Consider the following 24,401-nt stretch of genomic DNA (forward strand, 5'->3'; position numbering starts at 1 on the left):
TTACATCTGGGGACCCACATGATGAGAATCCCTGATTTGGTCTATCTAGCTCAGTATCGTCTTTCTCAGGGCTGCTGGCCTTTGGCCCTCCAGGTGTGATTACAGCTCCCAGCATCCCCAGCCACAGTGGCCGATAGTCAGGGATGATGGGAGTTGTGATATCTGAAGGAGGGCTGAAGGTGAAGCTGTGATCTGTCTACCCAACCTGGCAGCAGATCTTCAGGATTTTGGAAAGGGGTCTTTGCCAGGCCGAACTCAAGATCCTGCCTGGCGATTGAAGTTCTAGACTGGGGAAATAACATTCCCTTATTCAATTTCCTCCCCTCAATTATTCTTCACCTAGGAGGGATGAAAATATTTTGAAGAAGTGTCTGTTGATTATTCCCCACCCCACCTCATCCCCAAGCATGTGCATACAGTATAAGAACATAGGAAGCTGCCATATACTGAGTCCGACCCTTGGTCCATCTAGCTCAGTGTTGTCTTCACGGACTGGCAGCGGCTTCTCCAAGGTGGCAGGCAGGAATCTCTCTCAGACCTCGCTTGGAGAAGCCAGGGAGGGAACTTGGGACTTTCTGCTCTTCCCAGAGCGGCTCCATCCCCTGAGGGGAATAGGTCTGAATAACTGAATGATATAACCAAAAGCAACTCCCGTCTGAGCTGCGATGATATCTCCCGAGCTTGGTTTTCCAGTTGTACACAAGCTAGTGAACGGCAGTTGGTTGCTATGGGAACAAAGCCCTGGGATGGTGAAGCATCAGCATTGTTTGCTGACAAAGAGAGGCAGGCATTAGGAACATCCCACCCCCCCACCCCACTCCAGGTTCAGTCCACGACTTTGCCCTTTGTACGTGCCATTTTGGCCGTGCTGTGGCAGATATCCAAAGACTGGGCAGGTTTCTCGTGACATGCCCGGCGTCTCCTGGACAGGAATCAGGAGATCCACGCAGCATGAGCACTCCAGATTTCTAGTCGTAAGGACGGGGAAATGTTTCAGAGATATCAGGTTGGCATCACGACAACCCAACATTTGGGATCAGTAATCTGGGATCTGAGTGACAGTAACTGATCCCCATTATATGTTAGGTTGGTTGTTGTGGTGCCACCCCAACGTTGCTGAAAGTAGGGGTGGGCACGAATTGATTTTTTCATTGCGATTTGTACCCTAATAGAATCACCCCTGATTTGTTTTGGGTGCGAATCTGCCCCCCCCAATCACCCCAGATTCAATTTGTACCCAGATTTTCTGAATCCAAATCTGAGTTGATTTGGATAAAAAATATTCCCTGGTCAAAAAGAGTGCGGTGGGTTGTAGTGCCGAATGGGTGGAAGCTACCACCCAAATTTCAAAGAAATTGGGCAAAGGGGTGAATTTTTAAAGAATTTTTGAAGATGGCAAGTGTTTGGAGCAGAAAAGGGGTTTTGGCGGCAGAAGAGTGGGTCAGGTGATAGTGCCCCAATGGGTGCCTGCTACCATCCAAATTTCAAATAAATTGGTGAAAGGGGTGGTTTTTAAAAGAATTTCTGAAATTTGCATGTCTTTAGCATGTCTTTAAGCTTTTCCCCATAGGGAATAATGGGGATTTCAGCAGCCCCATAATTCCACTTGGGGGGCACCAGGGTGGCCCAGCAAGTGGTGGTGCAGTGCACATAGGGTGCCAACCACCATCACCCCCATGGGGCACTGGGTTCTGTTGTTTCTGAGGTGTTCTCAGAGTAGATTCTCTGGTAGCAAATGAGAGTGGATTCAGTGACAAACATTCTTATTTGCTACCGGTGAATCTACTCTCAAAGATATGAACATAGGAAGCTTCCGTCTACTGAATCAGACCATTGGTCCATCTAGTTCAGTATTGTCTACACAGACTGGCAGCAGCTTCTCCAAGATTACAGGCAGGAGTCTCTCTCAGCCCTGGGAGGACCCTGCTTAGCAAAGGAATATCTTACAGCCTTCACACATGTAGTCTCCCATCTGAATACATACCAGCGTGGCCCCTGCTTAGCAAAGGAATATCTTCCAGCCCTCACACATGTAGTCTCCCATCCAAATGCATACCAGGGTGGACCCTGCTTAGCAAATGGGACTATTCATGCTTGCTACCACAAGACCAGCTCTCCTCCCATGTGATCCACCTCACATGAGAGAAATGTGATCCACCTAGAGAACTTTTGTTATGGGGCCGTGATCCAGATACAGTTTTATTGTTATTCCAGCCCGTATTTTATCATTTTATAACATGCAGAACAAGGATGCATGGGTGCAGTAAAAGCACAGCCTTTTAGAACATCCCAACCTATGACCTGTATGGTTTCTTCTGTGGTTTATGAAGGCCTCTACTGGAGCTGAGTAATGTCAGGATTTTTCAGGCTAGTCCTTCCAGTAGAGATGTTCTGGAATCGAATTTTCAGATTCGATTCAAATTTGAATGGAAACTGGCCAGTTCCATTTGAATTTGAATCGAATCAGCCTGATTTGATTCGAATTTGATTTGATTCGAATTTCAATCAGTTCAACCTATTCTGGTGCTTTTTTTGAACAATCAGGGTCCCTGAATGGTTTTGAAATCCTGCCAAAAAATGTCCCTAAACTGCCATCAAATTTATTCATATCTATTTCGATTCAGGTGCAGCTGATTTGGTTCAAATTGGAATCAAATTACCCTTTCTAGGGGTGATTCAATTCAAATCTGAATTGTTGGAATTGGCTAGATACGAGTTGAATCAATTCAGATTCAAATTAATTTGCACATCCCTACCTTCTAGTCCATGATCTCTTCCTTCCCTAGAGACCTTGTTTTATAGCTGCTTCCCTCACAAACCCAAAGTGACCTTATATAGATTTAACTAAGGTCTTATTCAAAAATAACTCCATTTTCTCTTTCTTCGTTCCCTCCCTTTCTGACTCCAACCCCCACATTCTCTGCAGAATCCTCACTGGGACAAACTTCTCAGCAACCAAACATAAAGGATATGGGACAGAATGCAACAGACCTTTCCCTGGTTTTGCCTTAGGATACAACTCAGTAACATCACCCATCACAGTACTACACTGAGCGATTTGTCCCGGGCTGTCAGCTACGCAGCTGCTGGCATGCATAAATGATGACACTTTAAAAGCAAACAGAGAGTAATTGGAGAGAGGTGATTCCAGCTGAAATCACACACCCCACACCCAAGACTGAGGGAATCACATAGCCAAAGCCCATCCCTAAACGTATGGCTCACTGAACTGCCACTGAAAGGGTAACTTCCTTTTTTCTTTTACAACCTCCACGATGAAGCAAAAGGATCAGGGATCTGGTCGGAGATGTGAATGGTTCGAGCTCCATCCCCATAATCCTTGAGAGCTGGTCTTGTGGTAGCAGACATGACTCGTCCCCTTAGCTAAGCAGGGTCTGCCCTGGCTGCATATGAATGAGAGACCTGATGTGTGAGCACTGGAAGAGATTCCCTTCAGGGGATGGAGCTGCTTTGAGAAGAGCAGCAGAAGGTTCCAAGTTCCCTCCCTGGCAGCATCTCCAAGATAGGGCTGAGAGAGATTCCTGCCTGCAGCCTTGGAGAAGCCGCTGCCAGTCTGTGCAGACAATACTCAGCTAGATGGACCAAGGGTCTGACTCAGTATATGGCAGCTTCCTATATCCTGGCTCTGCAGGGAAGGTTGATGTAACCCGTCTTCCCCGCAGCCCGCCCATGAGCCCTTCTCCGTAATCGTGAGAACAGGCTCCCTGTCTTCCCATACACAATATTCCCTGCGACTTCCTCATCTGCCAATATGCATCTGCCTCATCGAATCCATGGCGACCAGCACTTGGACCACTTCACCCCCCCCGGAGTGACATCACCCAAATGACATCTCCTGAATGGCCCACCATCTCTGCACCCCAGGAGCCCCAAATCCCCCAAAGTTAAATATGAAGGGAATTTTCTGGGTTCTTCCAAGGAAAGAATTGAAATTCAAAATGGGATTACGCCTCCCTCCTGTAGCTCTGTGGAAGAGCATCTCCTTTGCATGCAGAAGGTCCCAGGTTCACTCCCTGGCTGCATCTCCAGGTAGGGCTGGGAAAGACGCCTGCCTGAAACCTTGGAAAGCTGCTGCCAGTCAGGGACGACAGTACCCAGCTAGATGGACCAATGATACTGCAGGAGGATCATGATTTTTAAGGGAGAGAGCTGGTCTTGTGGGAGCAAGTGTGACTTGTCCTCGTTGCTAAGCAGGGTCCACCCTGGTTGTATTTGAATGCAAGACTTGATATGTGAGCACTGTAAGATCTCCCCCTTAGGGGATTTATTTGTGGCTGGGGATGATGGGAGTTGTAGTTCACAGCTGCTGGAGAAGCAAGATTGCCCACTCCTTGTTATAGAGAAAACTGAGGTAGACAGACCCATGGGTTGACGTATACAAGGCACTTTCCTATGTGCCAGTTTCCTGCAAGCTAATGTTTAGGAATTTAGGAATCTGCCTTCTACTGAGTCAGACCCTTGGTCTGTCTAGTTCAGCACTGACTGGCAGCAGCTTCTCCAAGGTTGCAGGCAGGAGTCTCTCTCAGCCCTATCCGGAGAAGCTGTCAGGGAGGGAACTTGGAACCTTCTGCATGCAAGCATGCCGATGCTCATCCACTGAGCTACAGCCCCATCAGCTAAGGGGAATATCTTCCTGTGCCCACATGTAGTTTCCCATTCAAATGCAAGCCAAGGTAGACCCTGCTTAGCAAAGGGGACAAGGCATGCTTGCTACCTGAGGCCTTACCGACCCCTCAGGCAATCTGTCTCTGACCTCCTGTTTTCTCACCACATTATAATCAGGTGGAGGAGAGACGACAGGAGCCATGGTCAGAAATCGACAGTGTCGAACACGAAGCGGAGAGAAATGCCGAATCATCCACCTTGCTCCTATTCTGGCTGGCCTTGTTCAGTGTGATCAGCAGGTTCCATCCCAAGCCACATGAAGGCATCAAAAATTAATCTAACACTGAGCCTGGGTTTGTTAGCCACGCCAGGGGTCAGCTCCCCTGTGAGCTTCCTCGAGTCGGGCTTTATGGCGGTCACAGCTTCTGTGGTGAGAGCCCCAGATGGCAACCTTTGTGCTATATTCCAAGGAGGAGGGCTCCTGGCACCTTGAGCAGGTGATGTGCACGGAGACCTCTCCTTGACAGTGTTAACTGGCAGGTGTGCTGAGAGCAGAGGAATTCCCACTGTGGGGAACTTCACTGCCGTATCGGTGGAGGATGCGAGGAATAGAACTGAGCCCGAGCTGAAATGCCTCTGCTAATTTTGCCACCTAGTTTTGCAGGCTGAAAAGTTGGGAGGGGCCTTTTGGCGATGGGAAAGCCTCCGGGCAAAGTGTGGGGTGAATGTACAAAATATGGGGGGAACATATTCACGCTTTCAGCTGCTGCTGGGCACGATTCTTTTTTAGCCTACTTTCCTTAAGGAAAGTAAGTTTATGAGATCACCAACTCTCTGTCTCTCCAATCAACTTCACAATGCCTGGACCGATACGGACCAAATTTGGTACAGTTGTAGGGACACATAGGGATACCTCAGTGGCGGAGTTTGTAATGATGTCATCCACCCCAGACCAAGATGGCAAGTGTGGGGATGTTTGAGGCAGAAGTGAGCTAACTTGTGAAAATGGTCAATTAAGATTATAGTGAAAGACAGATTAGTTCTTACTAACGTTTGGGTGGTTGTTGTTTTTACCAAGAAGACTCCAAAGTGAGGGCAGGAACCACTGCCTGAATAATAAATAAATTCTGATTTGCCTCTGTCATTCACTCACTCTGATTTGACTATATTATTCGTTCACTTTCATTTGACTATATCACATACAGCTCTGATTTGGCTGTATCATTCACTCATGTATATTTTTTTTTCACCCAAGCTTTTTTTTTTTTTACTAAACTTGTGGCTTTAAATCATTTAAAGGTTTTTATGTCTGTTTTAATTTTGTTTAATTTAATCAGTCAATCAATTAATTAACTTCACATATTTGTATACTGCCCAAAACTTACATCTCTGGGCGGTGTTGCTGTAGGCGGAAGTTTGAGGCAGTGTACAAATATAACAGACAAACAAACATGTACTCAAGCGCTCTGATTTGACTATATGATTCACTCATGTACTCACTCGGATTTGACTGTATCACTCACTCACTAGGATTTGGCTATATGATTCTGAGTCTAGGCAGCCAGAAGGTAAAATAAATCAGCCCTTTTATACAGCAGTAGTAATAATTCGACCGGAGTCGACACCAACTCAATGGCACAACCTTTCCTTTCCTTCAGCAATAACTGGACAAGCACGCAGAGGTGCAAACAGATGCAAATGGTAGCTAAGGCATTCTTGGGAATGCTCTGATTACTGAATTAGTTTTAATTTTAGAAATCCTCCATGTTGAATCAACATTCTGGAGGATTGAAACACTGGGTGGAGAGGATACATAGGACAAGAAAGGATCAGGATAGCAACAGGGAGGAAGGCTGATCTTGTGGTAGCAAGCATTATTTTTGCCTTTTGCTAAGCAGGGTCTGCCCTGGTTTGCATAAGTATGAGTGACTATGTGTGAATGCTGCCTGCTGGATGGGACCACAGCTCAGTGGAACAGCATCTACCTGCATGCTGCAAATCCCAGGTTCAATCCCTGGCAGCATCTCTAGGTAAGGCTGGGAGAGATCCCTGCCTGAAACCTTGGAAAGCGGCTGCCAGTCAGAGTAGACAATACTGAGCTGGATGGACCAATGGTCTGACTAAGTATAAAATAGCATCCTATGTTCCTATGGCAGGAAGATTGAAACACAGGGCAGAGAGGATACATGGAACAATAAAGGATGGGAACAGGGTGAAAAGCTGGTCTTGTGGTAGCAAGCATGACTTGTCCCCTTAGCTAAGCAGGGTCTGTCCTGGTTGCAATGAATGGGAGACTAGAAGTGTGAGCACTGTGAGATATTCTCCTCGGGATGGAGCTGCTCTGGGAAGAGCAGAAGGTTCCAAGTTCCCTCCCTGGCAGCATCTCCAAGATAGGGCTGAGAGAGATTCCTGCCTGCGACCTTGGAGAAGCCGCTGCCATTCTGTGAAGACAATGCTGAGTGAGATAGACCAATGGTCTGACTCAGTATATGGCAGCTTCCTATGTTCTCCCAATCCCTGCTATGTTACTCAAGGAGATGAACGGGGTATCCTGCTCCTCATTTCCGATTCTTAGAAGCCGGGAACTTTTAGCAAGGGATGTGTGAAATTATTCGGGTACAAAATGATTCGTTCCCGAATCTGGCCGCTTCAGTTGATTTGTAGACAAAACAAATCACCCTTGTCCTCAATTGCCCCAATTCGGGTACAAAACAAATCACCCCCAATTTGGATCCGAAAAATTCAGAGATTTGGACCTCCATTGTGTGGCCAAAGTGGGTTGGGTAGTAGTGCCCATTGGGTGGAAGCTACCCCCCAAATTTCAAAGAAATTGGGCAAAGGAGTGATTTTTAAAGAATTTCTGAAGTTGGCGCGTCTTTAAGCTTTTTCCCATAGGAAAAGGAGGAATTTTGCAACAAAAGGAGGAGGAATTTTGCAACATAGATTTTTTGGGGCGGGGCGGGGAGAGAAGCGCTGGGCCTAACATTTTTGGGTATGCCTTGGGGTCCCTCCCAGCATGCCCAAATACCCCCTGCTCTTAACAGCAGCTTGTGGAGTCTCTGTGCCTATCCACACGCTCCATTCACAATATTGTGAGTGATTAAACATACGCTCCAAATTGCAGATTGTAGACTGTATAGCGACATTTTCCTTTTGGGGCCATATTATTTATCTATATGTCTATCTGTCTATTACATTAATATCCCACTCTTCCTTCAAGGAGCCCACCACATGTTTATGTTTGTCCTCACAACAACCCTGTGAGGTAGGCTAGGCTGAGAGATATGCGACTGGCCCAGAGTCACCCAATGTCACCCAGAGTCACCCACATATCGATAACCTATTCGGATCTGGTCATGGGATTGTAGCATCATCTCAGCCTCAGCTCCCTTTCCCACCTTTCATTCGCATGTGTGTGATTTGGTCATTGTCATAGGAACACAGAAACATAGGGAGCTGCCATATACTGAGTCAGACCATTGGTCCATCTAGCTCAGTATGGTCTACCCAGACTGGCAGCGGCTTCTCCAACGTGGCAGGCAGGAGTCTCTCTCAGCCTTATCTTGGAGATGCTGCCAGGGAGGGAACTTGGAACTTTTTGCATGCAAGCAGTCTGGTGCTCTTTCCAGTATGGCCCCGGAATATTTTATAGTACTCACCTGTAGTCTCCCATTCAAATGCAAACCAGGGCAGACCCTGCTTAGCCAAGGGGACAATGCATGCTTGCTTCCAGAAGACCAGCTCTCCTCCCATAACCAGCTGTCCTTGTGCCTGCAACCTTGGATCTGTCAGCCGTTGACTCTGATGTCAACCTCTCCAAGGAAGTGACCTGGTTTGGGGTGGGTTTTTTTGTTTTGTTTTGTTTTGGTATGTTGCTCCATGGTAGTGTATAAATAATCCAGGGGTTTGGGGGAACAAAACAGATGCAGCTATTTTCCTGAGCAACCTTAAAGCAGCTTTTTAAAGTAAGCAGGGTACTTGTGCTGAAACCCGGACGAAAAGTAAGGTAACACCAGAGAACCACAGGGGGGGGGACCTTGAAACCGGCTGCTATATTGAACTTTTAAAACAGCTTCAAAACTTTTTTAAATGGAGAAATAAATGCATGAGTGGGTTGGCAGGCTGACCAATGGTCTCGCTCGGTAGATGGCAGTTTCCTATGTTCCTATGTTCCTATGAACTGCCCAAATTCAGATCAGAACGTTCTTCTCTGAAATGGCCCAGATGGGTGAAATCCCTGACTTGACATTGCACAACCCTAACACACACACTTGGACATGGGTGGATAATGTCAAAGTGAGTGAGCCAGCATGGTGTAGTGGTTAGAGTGCTGGACTAGGACTGGGAAGACCCGAGTTCAAATCCCCATTCAGCCATGAAGCTCATTGGGTGACTCTAGGCCAGTCACGTCTCTCTCAGCCTTGGAGGAAGAGTGGGATTTTTTTTTTTTAAGGCCATCCAGACAACCCCTTCTGCGCTATGCCAAACCACACACCTGCCCACTTGCCTTAGGTCAAACTGTAATCCCTTCCCAGCCACTTGGTGCTGCAAGCAGGGCTGAGGCCAGAAGGCAGAAGGTCCATGGAAATATCTTATCCCCAAGCATCCAGACCTGGCAGCATTCTACAGAGTTTGAGTCAGTGGTCTTTCCCGGTCCCAGCTGGAGAGGTCAAGGATTGAACATGATCTCTTCTGCATGCCAAACAGATGTTCTGCCACTGAGCTATGGGTTATCCTGATGAACAGGTAACGCTGCCAAACTGAGCCTAGTTATTGGTCCATCTGTCTTAGTATTGTCTACCCTGACTGGTAGCAGTTCTCCAGGGTTTGAGAGAGGTCTTTTCCAGTCACATCTGGGGAGATCAAGAACTGAACCTAATATCTTCTGCATGCAAAGCAGATGTCCCACCACAGAGCTATGGATTTTCCTGATGAACAAGTGATGCTGCCAAACTGATTCAGGCCACTGGTCCATCTAGCTCAGTATTGCTTACAGTGACTGGCAGTGGCTATTCTGGGTTTCAGGCAAGTGGAGTTGCTGCCAGGGATCGAGCCTGTGGCATTCTCTAAGTGAAGCAGGTACTCTAGCACTGAGCTATGGTCCCCTCCTGGAATATAAGATGCTGCATGCTCTCCACAAAACCCGCAAGCTTGCTTTCTCAGGTTTCCTGATCATGCAAAGAGAGCTGTCTACACACACTGTTTGTTTGTTTGTTTGTTTGTTTAATGTTTACATTTATATCCCACTCTTCCTTCAAAGAGCCCAGAGCGGTGTACTACATACTTGAGTTTCTCTTTCACAACAACCCTGTGAAGTAGGTTAGGCTGAGAGAGAAGTGACTGGCCCGGAGTCACCCAGCAAGTCTCATGGCTGAATGGGGATTTGAACTCAGGTCTCCCCAGCACTCTAGTCCAGTTCTCCATGCCAGGGCCCATTCCTGATCTGGCAACAAAGCTGTGTAGGTTGGGGGTGGAGCCTGCACCACAGCGCCCCCTACATGTGCTCATTGAAGATATGAAGATGGTCTGAAAAGTGAAGGGGTCACAAAGCCATGTCCGAGGGAGGGCAAAGTTTCCTATCCTCACTCTGAATGGACAGACATTATGATAAACGAAATAAATATACATTCCCGGCCTGTTTCGCAGCCCGCCACCCCAGCAATAATAGCGGGAATGAGGTGAGTTTTGTGGAGAGATAATATACTGTGAAATATATTGCCCCTCCCACTCTTTACTATACATCTAGTATAGATGTATAGATAGTATATTCCCATCTAGGAACACAGTCATAGGAACATAGGAAGCTGCCTTACAGACCAGCGTCTCAGACCCTTGGTCCATCTAGCTCAGCATTGTCTACACTGACTGGCAGCATCTCTCCAAGGTTTCAGGCAGGGGTTTCTCCCAGCCCAACCTGGAGATCCTGCCAGGGATGGAACCTGGGACTGGGCTATGGCTGTTCCTGATGGACATATGCAGCTGCCTTCTGAGTCAGACCCTTGGTCCATCTAGCTCAGCATTGTCTACACTGACTGGCAGCATCTCTCCGAGGTTTCAGGCAGGGGTTTCTACCAGCCTTACCTGGAGATCCTGCAAGGGACTGAAGCTTGGGCCTTCTGCGTGTAAAGCAGAATCTCCACCACTGAGTAATGGTCTGGAGACTGTTCCTCTAAACAAATGCCTATGGTCCTCATGTAGGCATTTCTCTCTAGGCAGGCAGGTCCGCGAGGAAGAGTGTAAACCCCAACTGCCTTTTCCCCCAGAACTTCGTCATGTTTATGGTCCTTTAGGGCTCATAAATCAAACATCCCAACCTTTGCCACTTCCAGTGCCTTTTGCGTGAGTTAAAGTGTGACTCAAATGGCCCCTCATCATGGGACCATCCATCATAGGGCCATCCTCATGTCTTCATTTACAGCCAGGTTATCAAGACTTCTGCTTAATCGGGCCCAATTCTTTTTCACCCATCAGCTGACAGCGGGGGGCGGGGGGGACTTTTAGATTACAGTGGGAGAAAGGTTGCACCATTTAATATTGAGATGAAAATATAGTAAAGTCAAGCGTGCCGTCGAGTCGGTGTCGACTCCTGGCGCTCACAGAGCCCTGTGGTTGTCTTTGGTAGAATACAAGAGGGGTTTCTCCCGTGCAGTATGAGATGATGCCTTTCAGCATCTTTCCTATATCGCTGCTGTCTGAGATGGGAAACAGACCAGCGGGGATTCGAACCGGCCGTTTCCCCACTGCGCCATTATAGTATTACTGGCATGATTTGGCTATATGATTCTGAGTCTAGGCAGCCAGAAGGTAAAATAAATCAGCCCTTTTATACAGCAGTAGTAATAATTCGACCGGAGTCGACAGCGACTCAATGGCACAACCTTTCCTTTCCTTCAGCAATAACTGGACAAGCACGCAGAGGTGCAAACAGATGCAAATGGTAGCTAAGGCATTCTTGGGAATGCTCTGATTACTGAATTAGTTTTAATTTTAGAAATCCTCCATGTTGAATCAACATTCTGGAGGATTGAAACACTGGGCGGAGAGGATACATAGGACAAGAAAGGATCAGGATAGCAACAGGGAGGAAGGCTGATCTTGTGGTAGCAAGCATGATTTTTGCCTTTTGCTAAGCAGGGTCTGCCCTGGTTTGCATAAGTATGAGTGACTATGTGTGAATGCTGCCTGCTGGATGGGACCACAGCTCAGTGGAAGAGCATCTGTCTGCATGCTGCAAATCCCAGGTTCAATCCCTGGCAGCATCTCTAGGTAAGGCTGGGAGAGATCCCTGCCTGAAACCTTGGAAAGCGGCTGCCAGTCAGAGTAGACAATACTGAGCTGGATGGACCAATAGTCAGATCCAGTATAAAATTTATCCAAGTATAAAACAGGTCTTTGTTTGAAAGTGGCTTCTATGGATGCCCAACGCTCATAGAATTTTAGAGCTGGAGGAGTCCAATACTCTACCCCCTATTAACTGAACAAAAGAAACACCTTTTTAAAGTGGTGATTCTCTTTATTTAGCAGGGGGAGAGCAACTGGCCCTATCCATCCCCAGCCTAATACAACCACAACTACAGCTACTACTACAAAAATCTCTATATCGCTCTTAAACCAAAGTTCCCAGAGCGATTTATATAGAAAAATACAGAAATAACCTAGTGTCCCAGGTTGAGGTGGAGGCCAGAGGTGCCTTCTATCAGCTTCAGCCGATACGCCAGCTGTGTCCATTTCTTGAGATGAACGACCTCAAAACAGTGGCACATCTGCTGGTATCCTCCAGACTGGATTACTGCAATGCGCTCTATGTGGGGCTGCCCTTGTATGTTGTCCGGAAAACTACAGTTGGTCCAGAATGCGGCAGCCAGGTTGGTCTCTGGGTCATCTCGGAGAGATCATATAACTCCTGTATTGAAGGAGCTTTACCGGCTGCCGATAAGTTTCCGGGCAAAAAACAAGGTGCTGGTTACTTGCTATAAAGCCCTGAGTGGGCAATTCTTTCAGAAGAAGGAGCTTCTGAAGTTTATTTCAGACATTTGCTTCTGATCGTTTCGGGAGAAGGAGTTTTGCAAGAAGTAGCCCTCGATCGTCTGCGGGGAGGTAAGTTTTTTACAGCTTCCTCCCGGCTAGTCCTTTTGTCCTTTCTCATTGGTCGTGAGAAAGAGCTCGGTAACTGTAGAATCAAGCTCTCTGTTGTGTCCACACAAAAAACATGGAAGCAGAGACGCAACATGCCAATATTTATGGCCTTCAGGGAATGGGAAAGAATACACATCAGTTCCCCTCCCTGCTGATAGATTACAGGAATCTGCGTCAATTGGACCTATGTTTGCCCAGAAAAGGGGAACGATCAATCTATTTATTTTATTTTTTTTACAAAACTTACTGTGCATCAAAGGATCAGACCTTTACACAGGTAAAACCAATACCTACCCAATTTGTCTTCCTGACAAGTTAGAAAAGTTATCAAGATCCCAGATAATTAACTGGAATTGAATGATCCCCCTGTGGTACAAAGAACCATTCATTTCAACTGTTGGGTGTAACTTTCTCCTGTTGTTTATGGGTGCTTTTTTAAAAAAACCACTCTTTTGTTTGCACTATAGATGCAAAATCCTCAGCACGGGAGGAAGAGAGGAGAGCTGGTCTTGTGGGAGCAAGCATGACTTGCCCCCTTAGCTAAGCAGGGTCTGTCCTGGTTGCATATGAATGGGAGACTTGATGTGCGAGCACTGGAAGAGATTCCCCCACTTAGCGGATGAAGCCGCTCTGGGAAGAGCAGAAGGTTCCAAGTTCCCTCCTTGGCAGCATCTCCAAGGCAGGGCTGAGAGAGACTCCTGCCTGCTACTTCGGAGAAGCCACTGCCAGTCTGAGTAGACAATACTGAGCTAGATAGACCAAGGCTCTGACTCAGTATATGGCAGCTTCCTATGTTCCTAAGTGTGTAAAATCCAACAGCTAACTCTAACCAGTTTCAAAATGTGAGGGTTTGCCGTCGGATTTTACACCACTTCCTCCCACGCAGTCAGGAAAGCGCCGTGGTCAGAGCCCTGATGCCCTGTTGAGGGTGAATATGTGCAAATGGGTATCTGTATCACCATGCAGGAAACAATTTAACAATAACTAATAGTGTAATAAATAAATAAATAAATAAATAGTTGAACAATCCAGGTTAAACAAAAGTAGCCCAGACATCCGGGGGAAAGGGCTGGGTGGATATCGCGAAGCAGTAGTCTTAATAGGACGTTTCCCCAGCTCCCAATGACAAAAACAAAACAAACAAAATAAGTAAGCAAGTAGGTAAGTCAGTAGGTAAGTCAGTCAGTAAGTAAGCAAGCAAGCAAACTAGAGAATCTACGCCTCTAGTTCTCCTGCCAGTGCCGCCGTCTTCTTCCCCCTGCACACCGCTGTGTTCTTCACACGAGCGCCGCCGCCATTTTCTGCCTGCGTATCCAGAGCAGTGCTGTGCCTCGAAGCAGGATCGATCCCGGTTGAAGCTTGGGCTGGGTTTCATATTTTGAGTTATTGGCTCACGTTGACGTTTAGGCCAACTGGTATTGTTTCATTGATTTTTCAGGATACTTATCGCTCAGCTTGGCTGGAAGCTATTGAAGGAAGATTGCATTATTATGGATTTTCGCCTTCAGCCATTCAGAGTTTGTTTTTTGAGACGGCTAGGGGTAGACCTAAGGAAAAGATTTTGGATGTGGAATGTCAGATTGATAGGAGTTTAGTTCCTAGGGGTGCTTTCCTGAATGTAGAAACTTTAAGTTACTCTCCGGCTAGTCACTTATCTTCTCTTACTGTACCTAAATTCCGTAGGGCTCTAACTTTAGCCCATTGTATTATTTCTTTATTTCTTTGTTATTTATTCAATTTCTATACCGCCCTTCCAAAAAAGGCTCAGGGCGGTTGACACAGAGAAATAATAAATAAATAAGATGGCTCCCTGTCCCCAAAGGGCTCACAATCGAAAAAGAAACATAAGATAGACACCAGCAACAGTCACCGGAGGTACTGAGCTGGGGTTGGAAAGGGCCAGTTACTCTCCCCCTGCTAAATAAAAGAGAATCACCACATTAAAAGGTGCCTCTTTGCCAAGTTAGCCGGGGTTAGCAGGGGTAAAAGGCCACATGTGGCCTTTTGCGGAATGAGCCCCAATACTGGAAAAGTGGTGGGGCTGCTCAGGAGCAGCTTTTTAAGAGAGCCGCTCCCCTCCCCTCCGAACCAGTTCGACTGCAGGCACCCGAGCCAGTTCGGCGCTTCCCTAAGGAGGCGCCAAACCGGTTCGTGCACATCCCTACCCCAAATCTCAATCCCTGAAATGAGCAGGGTTTGGACCAGAACACCTCAATTTGGTGGTTCTATATAGACTACCCCTGCTAACTGAGCAAAGAGACACCTTTTCAAGTAGTGATTCTCTTATATTTTGCAGGGGGAGAGCAACTGACCCTATCCAACCCCAACACAGCATCCCTCCAGTGGCTGTTTCTGGCATCTGCCTTATGTTTCTTTTTATATTGTGAGCCCTTTGGGGAAGGGGACCATCTTCTTGATGTATTATTTATGTTTCTGCGTAAACCAATTTGAGAACTTTGGTTGAAGAGTGGTATATAAATATCCTTAAGTGGGGCAGCGGGGAAATGCTTGACTAAGAAGCAGACGGTTGCCGGTTCAAATCCCCACTGGTATGTTTCTCAGACCGATATCAGGCAGCAGCGATTTAGGAAGATGCTGAATGGCATCATCTCATACTGCACGGGAGGAGGCAATGGTCAACCCCTCCTGTATTCTACCAAAGACAACCGCAGGGCTCTGTGGGTGCCAGGAGTTGAAACTGACTTGCCGGCACACTTTACTTTACTTAGTAGTATTAGCATGAAGGGAGACTCTCTCAGCCTAACCTACTTACTTCCACTTACTTACTTACTACTATTTTTTAATTTTGTTATTTGTATCTTAAAATCATTTTAATTGTGTCTGTGTTGTAATGGTTTTTAGATGGTGAACCGCCCAGGGACATTTTTGTATGGGGCAGTACAAAAATGTAAGAAACAAAACCAACCAACAAATATACCACTTTCCAACGCGAAAAAGTTCTCAAGCCAACCTCACAGGGTTGTTGTGATAAACATAACCATGTGCACAGCTCTCATCTCCTTGAAGGAAAAGTGGGATAGGAACATAGGAAGCTGCCATATACTGAGTCAGTCCATTGGTCTATCTAACTCAGTATTGTCTTCCCAGACTGGCAGCGGCTTCTCTAAGGTTGCAGGCAGGAATCTCTCTCAGCCCTATCTTGGAGATGCAACCAGGGAAGGAACTTGGAACTTAGATGCTCTTCCCAGAGCGGCTCCATCCCAAAGGGGAAGATCTTGCAGTGCTCACACATCAAGTCTCCCATTCAAATGCAACCAGGGTGGACCCTGCTTAGCTAAGGGGACAAGTCACGCTTGCTACCACAAGACCAGCTCTCCTCCCTAAAAATGTAAAATTTTAAAAAATGTTAAAATGTCAAATGCAAAATATTATAAATGTAAAAACAAAAGGGATGGATGGACTGGATGGTCCCAAATGGTGTGAGGCCCACCAACTCTCACGTTCTTATCAAGGATGCTCCTGGCAGACCAGCAGCCTTATTTCAGCCGGAGATGATCAGCAACCAGCAGGATTTGGCCTTGGAAGGCTTCCCTGCCCTTGACCTATGCACATCGCACATCTGCCATCCCATAAACTGGAGCCGCCTTCTGAAGCTGCCTTCTAGCCTCCATAAAATGTCGAGGATCTTATCTTTTGGGTGGAATCGTTTCCCTTGGGTTGCTGCTGGCCGATATTAGGTGTCACTTTAAACTCTGCCAAAGGGGCAATAACCGTTCCAGCCCGTGCCATGACACACCCAGGTTATTCAGTAACTAGAGGGTGTCCTTTATAAATTCAGCTTTCTTGCTGAAGATCAGGAGACCGAGAGAGAGACTTGTACCTCACCATGAACACCTACCTGACTGTAGCCCTCTGCTTGTGCGCTCTGGTGGTCCTTGCAGATGGCGTCGTAGTCACGGTAAGCATGCCGGCCACCTTCTGGAATAGTGATCTTCTTGTATGTCATTGCTTTCTTTCGTGGATCTGAAGAACTTTGGATCCATGTATATCAGGGTTTCTCCAACTTGGGTCATCAGGTGTTATTGGACTTCAACTCCCATAATCCCCAGCCTCAGTGGCCTTTGGTTGGGGATTATGGGAGTTGAAGTCCAATAACATCTGGGGACCCAACTTTGAGACTCACTGATGTATATCATAGGAACTTAGGGACATAGGAAGCTACTCACGATCCAATAGCCCGGGTTTGCGGAGCACTCGCTTGCCTGCGAGCCCGGTGTTTCTTACGATCAACAAAATCGGGCTAGGCTCTCCTAGCCCGATTTTTGTTGATCGTGAGAATAGCCCCTTGGAGTCTGTTCTCATGACCAGAGATTCCTGGGCAAGAGAGGGTTAACCCAGGAACCTGCAGCCATGTGGGGCACCAGGAGTCCTCCTGCCCCACCAGCTCTGAACCTGGTTAGTCCACAACATCTACCTGGGTTACGGGTGAGGTAGGACGAACATGGAACCTATCTGACCTTTTGTTTCGGTTGTCTGTGTTGAAATGTGCTGAACTACAATCCCCATAATCCCCTGATGCAATGGCCAAAGGGGATTATAAAAGTGGCAGTCCACATCGACGAATCCCTGTTGCAGGGGGAACACAGGTGAGGAGGGTGTCAGCCTTCTGTGGGCCACAAAAGTGACTACTGTATTTATCTGAATCCAAGACTAGCTTTCCGCCCAAGTTCTTTGATGTTAGAAACTGGGGGGCTGTCTTAAATTCTAGGTCCTCTTCCTTTTAGGGAGATAGGAGAACCTATAAGGATGTTCTCATGACCAAAATGAGGAAAGCTGGGGGGAAGGCAGGAATCTACCTGTCTTCCTCCACATTATCGATGACTCCCCTGGGCTCCAACAACGCCTGCGTGGCCAGATGAATGGCATGGCGGTTTAACAAGCGAGAGGCAGGGGAAGGAAGTTTGGCCCCCAGGAATCCCACAATGCATTGTGCATTGTGAAAATCCTTGCTGCTGGGTCACTCTATCCCCTAGCCTCTATGGTTTTAATGGCTGCCAGCAGCCTGGAAGAAGCTGCGGGCAAATCGAACACCCACATTGAAGTAGAAGGTGTATGTCTGACCCCCTACCTCACTTTTACCCTGGGATTCCAACCTGGGCTGCCTGGAGAAGGAGAGCCAAGATTGGGAGCTATCTCAGCGCATCGCATTACCAGACCTACCTGGACTAGCAGTGCACGGAGAATGACTTTGAAATTTAACACATATTTTTTAAAGGGGTGTGTGTTACATTCAGGGTCGCATTCTATTTGGGTAAATACGATATATGTAAATGAGGCACGTCACATGATCAAAGTGAAGTGCCTTGAGGTGGTGTGCGGGGAGAGTGGGTTTTATAAGACAACCCCCTCCCCCCGTTTCTAACATCAAAGAACCTGGGTGGGGGAGCTAGTCTTGGATTCAGGTAAAAACAGTAGTCACTTTTGTGACCCACAGAAGGATGATACCCTCCTCACCGGTGTTCCCTGCAACAGGGATGCGCCGATGTTGTGGACTGCCACTCCTAGAATCCCCTTTGGCCTTTGGCCACTGCAGCAGGGGATTATGGGGGTTGTAGTTCAGCAGAGTTCAGCACAGACGACCGAAATGAAAGGTCATGTAGGTTTCACCATTGGGGGTCTCCTTGTGAGCCGCTGTGGCATGAAGTCGTGCCACAGTGTCTCACAGCCAGAAAACCAGCTTAGCATTTGCTCTACTAACCTGGTTTAAGGGGAAGGGGCATTAGGCGGGCTGGCCCCCATAGGATCACCAGGCTAGTCTGCGAGCCCGGGGGTCCTTACGCTCACTAGAAACCAGGCTGGTCTCCCTTAACCCGGTTTCGAGTTCCAGTTACCCCTGCTAACTGAGCAAAGAGGCATCTTTTAGGAGTGGTGATTCTCTTTGGGGCGATTCTCACGATCGGCAAACATCGGGCTAGGAGAGCCTAGCCTGATTTTTGCTGATCGTGTAAACCACTGGGCTTGCAGGCTAGCCCGGTGGCTTACAAGCGGCTAGCCTGCTTTTGTAGCCCTCCCCTTAGCCCGGGTTTGTGGAGCGAGTGCTCCGCAAACCCGGGCTATCCGATCGTGAGTAGCTACGATGCGGCTCCACGGCGTGGGTACTCATGAGGAGACCCCCAGAGGGGAGGCGAAAAGCCCCCTCCCAGCTCCTGGGGTCTCATCAGCATGCCCTGAGTGCTCATGCAGGGCATGCTGGAGGTTCCGGGGGCCAATTGGCCCCCCCACTCCCCCCAGCCCCACCAGCTCCATCGTGGAGCCAGCAATCGTGTGGGTGGCCACTCCAGCCACCCAGGGCTCCCTCCCTGCTTGTGTGCGGGGAGAGCAGTCATGAGACCCGGCTCTTTATTTAGCAGGGGGAGAGCAACAGGCCCTATCCATCCCTAGCACAGCATCCCTCCAGTGGCTATTGCTGGTGTATGTCTTATGTTTCTTTTCACATTGTGAGCCCTTTGGGGACAGGGAGACATTTCATTTATTTATTTATATCCCCACCGCATATTAAAGTCATCTGAGGAGGTCCGTCTCCAGTTACCACCGGTTGGTCTGGTAGCAACTCAGAGGTGGGCCTTCTCTGTAGCTGCTCCTGGGCTGTGGAAGGCACTCCCGGCAGAAATCCATGATTTGAACTCTTTACTGACGTTCAAGAGAGCCTTCAAAACCTATCTGTATGCCCTGGCCTTCCAGCATTTTTAAATAGTTGTAATTTGTAATAGTTGTAATTTAAATAGTTGTAACCTGGTTTTCAGGGGTTTTTTTTAATTGCTGTGATTAATTGCTGCTTTATGATGTTTTGATTGTTAATTGTTTTATACTGTTGTATAATCTTTGTTTTTAATTGTTAACTGATTTTAATGGTCTTGTTTTAATTGTAAACCGCCCTGAGCCATTTTGGAAGGGCAGTATAAAAATCAAACAAACAAACAAACAAATAGATAAAATATCTGTGTAAACCGCGTTGGAATTTTAGTTGGAAAGCAGTATATAAATATTGGTTGTATTATATTGTATTGTACTGTATTGATCATCTGAATAGCTTCAATGTCAGTCAAAAATTCTATCACCAGGAAAATGGGGTAAGAGCTGTGGTTTCGAGTGTCTCAGCAGACAGAGAGTCTGGGTAGATCAACAGTCCCCTGGAGATTGCCTTTATCAGTACAGGTTCCAGTACAGTTCCCTAGGAACTGCTCTGTTCAAAACAGGATCCTCTTTTTATTGCTTCGCAAATATATTGCAACAGATGGCACTTCTGCTTTGGAATTCCCCATGCAAGAGGATGCTTGAAGGGTACGTTCAAACATACAACCTTTTTCTTTCAAGTTGCAATCGTCAGAAGTCGGCCTTTATGGCCGATCTTTATGTGCTGCACTGCGTTGGTCAACATAAGAACATAGAAACATAAGAACAGCCCCGCTGGATCAGGCCCAAGGCTTATCTAGTCCAGCATCCTGTTTCACGCCGTGACCCACCAGATGCCTCTGAGAAGCCCACAGGCAAGAGGTGTGTGCATGCCCTCTCTCCTGCTGTTGCTCCCCTACAACTGGTACTCAGAGGCATATCTTGCCTCTGAGGCTGGAGGGGCTTATAGCCACCAAACTAGTCACCATCGATAGACCTCTCTCCTCTATCAATTCATCTAAGCCTCTTTTCAAGCCATCCAAGCTAGTGGCCATCACTACATCCCATTGCAAAGAATTCCATAGATTAACTATGCACTGTGTGAAGAAGTACTTCCTCTTGTCAGTCCTAAATTTCCCAACCTTCAGTTTCATGGGGTTCTAGAGGTTCTAGTGTTCTGAGGGGGGGGGATTTCTCTCTATCCACTCTCTTGTGCCGTCAAGTTCTGCCATCAAGTCGATGTTGACTCCTGGCGACCACAGAGCCCTGTGGTTGTCTTCGGTAGAATACAGGAGGGGTTGACCATTGCCACCTCCCATGCAGTATGAGATAAGGGGGCTATTCTCACGATTGGGGAAAATTGGGCTAGGAAAGCCAATTTTTCCCAATCGTGAGAACCACCGGGCTTGGCTGCGAGCCCTGTGGTTCTCGAGTGGGTAACCCACTCAAGTACCCCTCCTCTTAGCCCGGGTTTGCGGAGCGAGCACTCCGCAAACCCAGGCTATCTGGTTGTGAGTAGGCGTGGCTCCACACCGTGGCTACTCACGAGTAGACCCCTGGAGGGGAGGCGAAAAGCCACCTCCCGGCTCTGGGGGTCTCCCCAGTATGCCCTGCGTGCTCGTGCAGGGCATACTGGGTCTTCCAGGGGCCACGCGGCCCCTGAGCTCCCCAGCCGGCTCCATCACGGAACTGGCTCCGTCCCGATTGTGAGCGGGGAGAGCGGGCTTAGCCCGCTCTCCCTGCTCAACTCACTAAACCAGGTCTCATGGATCGTGAGACCCAGCTCGATGCCTTTCAGCATCTTCCTATATCGCTGCTGCCCCATATAGATGTTTCCCATAGTCTGGAAAACATACCCGTGAGGATTCGAACTGGCTTCCTCAAGTCATTAGGTGGCTGAGATCTTCTTCTTCTACTACTACTACTACTACTACTATTTATATACTGCTCCAAGTACTGTCCTTTGCCCCTCCTGCCCAAAGATTACATGAATTGCTGCAGGTGTGTGATGGCAAACCCTTTCCATGTGTTTTCCTGGGCAGGTGGAGGATTTCTCATTCCCCTGGGAATCAGTGAGGAAACTGAAGGAATTCCAGGACACGATGCCCATCAGGAATCCACGCCTGCGTAGCAGCCGTCGGACCCCTGAGTGTGCTACCCACGGTCTGCCTGAAGAGTTCATTCCTGTCTGCAAAAGCCCCAAGGCTGCCAACATATTCGAAAGATTAGGTATGTAGGACCACAGAATTGTAGAGTTGGAGAAGGTTCTCCGACCATCCAGTCCATTCAAGCTTTCCAGAGCTGGAGAATCTCCAGTAGATCGCTGTCCAGACTCTGGAATGTGTTCTACCTAGGTTTCGGAGCTGTGTGTGTGTTCCCAATTTTCGATGGTGTGGCACCAAGGGAGGAGGGAAACCTGGGTGGCAGTGGCTGTGTGGAAGCAAGGGAGGAGGGAAACCTGGGTAGCTTTTCCTCCTACCTGGTTTCCACACAAACGAAAATTGGGAGCACACATAGCTCCAAAACTGGGCACAACTCAGTTTTTGATTGTGCGAATGACCTCATAAGAAAGACCCCAGTGCTGGGGCTGGATAGGGCCAGTTGCTCTCCCCCTGCTAAATAAAGAGAATCACCACTTTTAAAAGGTGCCTCTTCACTCAGTTGGTAGGGGAGAAGGGATGAGAACAATTCTCCCTGCTTGGAGAGATGTCACACAGCCAAGGCATTCTGGGAGAAGCTCCAACGTTCCACAGTCTTGCTGCGGGCAGTTCCCCCAGAGTTTATCCCTCTCGCATATTCTGAAGTCTTTCTGGCCTTTTAAAATGCTTGGCCCTTTTTTAAGTGGAAGAGGCGCGACTCAGATGTTAGACCTGAGGGCTATTCTCGCGACCTTTAACAGGGGCAGAGGAGCACCCAACAAGGGCAGGAGAGCTGTGCACCCTCCTGATTGGAGGTCATGTGAATGCAAATATTCTATCTATCTATCTATCTATCTATCTATCTATCTATCTATCTAATTTGTATCTTGCCCTACACTTTCATCTCTGGGTGGTTTGCAGTGACGTAAAGCAAGTTAAACGGCAGAAAAGAAAAACCTTAAAACAGTTTTAAACCACAGATTAAAAACTGTGGGTGAAGAGATAAATCTTCAAGTGCTTTTAAAAAGTTGTCAGAGATGGGGAGGCTCATATTTCAGTAGGGAGCGCTATCCACTGACTTGGGGCAGCAACAAAGAAGGCCCTGTCAAGCATGGGCAAAAAGCCTTCCTACCCAGCTCCCGCACAATCACTCTCCCCTCCTCCTACCTTGATCTTTGCAAACACACCACCACCGACTGGAAGCACACTCAGCTCTCTTTCTTACCCCAGTTGGGTTCTCCTCCAACCCTGCTACTGCCCCAGTTCTCTGCGACCTGAGGCAACCAACTCACCCTGCCTCATGAAAGAGCCGCCCCAATAGAAGGCTATGCTTTGGGGGACTCCAAAGATGCCTATGGTTCCCTCCTTGAGCCATCCTTGGACTGCAGAAGCTATTAAAAAAAACACGCCACTAACTTTACGGAAAATCTTTTGTGACTTTAGCCTCCATTGCCGCAGAGCAACGGGTCTGCGAGATCTGTGCCAACGTTGCCTGCTCTGGGTGCTAATGAATGAGACGCCGCCATTTCTGCTGGCTTCGGAGGGGATTCCAACTGGCCACTTCTTCTGTTCATGCTGCCGATCTTGCATCCAAACTGATGGAGGACGCCTCTGCTTGCTTGAAAAGATGGAAGAGCCTTGGCATCTCCGTTCCTTCTGTTCATCTTTGGCTCCAGGCTCCTTCCCCCCCCACACCCCCGGCCACCTCCAGATATCTGCCTTAAAACTGTTATGGACATGATTCACATTCTACAAAGAAGGGGAGGGAAAGAAAATCATGCATTAAAATGTTGCTGGGAATGAACCGGGAATTCTGGAAAGGAAAAGGATTCACCCATGCAGGGAATTCCCTCCTCCCTACCTCTCTGCCATGCTTACTCAGTGCTCCTCTATGGGACAAAGTTGTTTTTAATCTTCCTCTGGGTTGGTTGGTTTGTTTTAAATGAAAAGCAACCCAGGAGAATCCAATCAGGAGTTCCAGAAACATGGCAGGGAGGAAAGTCTTAACCCTTTTCCCTCAGGCATCGTTCTCCTCAAAATTATTCCCATCCAGTTTTTGCCCTTCGGGGGGGGGGGATACAGCTCCCAGTATCTTTTCCCCTGCAGAGAGAAGAACAGCTGGGGCATATTATGAGCAACAACAACAAAAGCAGACAAAAGAGGTTGAGCAGTGTCTTCTTTTTTCTGGTCCGCCATTCAAGATTTCAATTTTCCATGGCTGTATTTCATTCATAATAAAATATATATATATATACACATCAAGGGAAGGTTGCATACTGTGTATCACATGCAGCTAAGCCCAGAAGGGGGAACTCTTTGAGTATAAGCTCTTGGATGAGGGAATTCCTTTGCTTCCAGCCTTCGCTACCCTCCTACAGAAACCTTTTTGCTCTCAGTTTCCTCTTCTCCACCCGAAACTCCATCCACACATGAGCAGGTTTCTGCTCAAGGATAGAATTGAGATCCTGCCTCCAATTTTGGATGATCTGCGAATTTGTAAAAATCAACGAAGAGGTGCCCAATCAGACAGTGGAGCTGTTCTCATGACAAGAGATTCCTGGTAGGTGAGGGAGAAAACAGGGGTCTCAGGTCATCTGGGAGCCCTCCTGACCCAGCCGAATCTGGGTAGCCAGATTCACTACCCCAGTTAAAAGTGAGGTAGAGAAACAACCACCCCCCCATCCTACCTTCTTCTGTGGTCATCTGTGCAGCCATGCAGTTTAAAGCTGCTCTCAGGCTTCCGGTGGCCATTTTAACCATAGAGCCAGTGGGAAGAGGGGTTAGGTGGAGCAGAGCTGCTGAAATAGTGTGGGCTGCCTCTCCACTGCTCCCGCACAGCACTGTGGGATAGCTGGAGGCCTCCGCTCC

At 47.7% G+C, this 24,401-nt stretch overlaps 1 protein-coding gene across 5 annotated transcripts; it reads left to right on the top strand.

The window, feature by feature from the left end:
• The first annotated feature begins 553 nt into the window (after positions 1-553).
• GUCA2A (guanylate cyclase activator 2A) lies at positions 554-23,570 on the top strand. 5 transcript variants are annotated; one of them, XM_053281307.1, is made up of 5 exons: positions 554-615; positions 2,927-3,243; positions 4,804-5,056; positions 21,438-21,624; positions 22,977-23,570. In XM_053281307.1, the coding sequence occupies exons 3-5, from the start codon at positions 4,943-4,945 to the stop codon at positions 23,039-23,041; spliced, it is 366 nt and encodes a 121-aa protein (XP_053137282.1). In that variant the 5' UTR covers positions 554-615; positions 2,927-3,243; positions 4,804-4,942; the 3' UTR covers positions 23,042-23,570. The 5 variants fall into 5 exon arrangements, with proteins under 5 accessions (XP_053137282.1, XP_053137279.1, XP_053137280.1 ...); XM_053281304.1 differs by lacking the exon at positions 554-615 and adding an exon at positions 840-974; XM_053281305.1 differs by lacking the exon at positions 554-615 and adding an exon at positions 863-1,006.
• Positions 23,571-24,401: the final 831 nt, after the last annotated feature.

This window comes from Hemicordylus capensis, chromosome 16 (genome assembly GCF_027244095.1).
Source record: "Hemicordylus capensis ecotype Gifberg chromosome 16, rHemCap1.1.pri, whole genome shotgun sequence".
Classification (NCBI taxonomy): Eukaryota; Metazoa; Chordata; class Lepidosauria; order Squamata; family Cordylidae; genus Hemicordylus; species Hemicordylus capensis.

What these genes read in the sequence shown, in the direction of transcription:
- GUCA2A (XM_053281307.1), top strand. Translation starts at nt 4,943, where the DNA reads ATGAAGGCATCAAAAATTAATCTAACACTGAGCCTGGGTTTGTTAGCC. An exon ending in TGGCGGTCACAGCTTCTGTG is followed by an intron (nt 5,057 to 21,437) that starts GTGAGAGCCCCA and finishes TTTCCTGGGCAG; the next exon opens with GTGGAGGATTTCTCATTCCC. An exon ending in CAACATATTCGAAAGATTAG is followed by an intron (nt 21,625 to 22,976) that starts GTATGTAGGACC and finishes TTGTGACTTTAG; the next exon opens with CCTCCATTGCCGCAGAGCAA.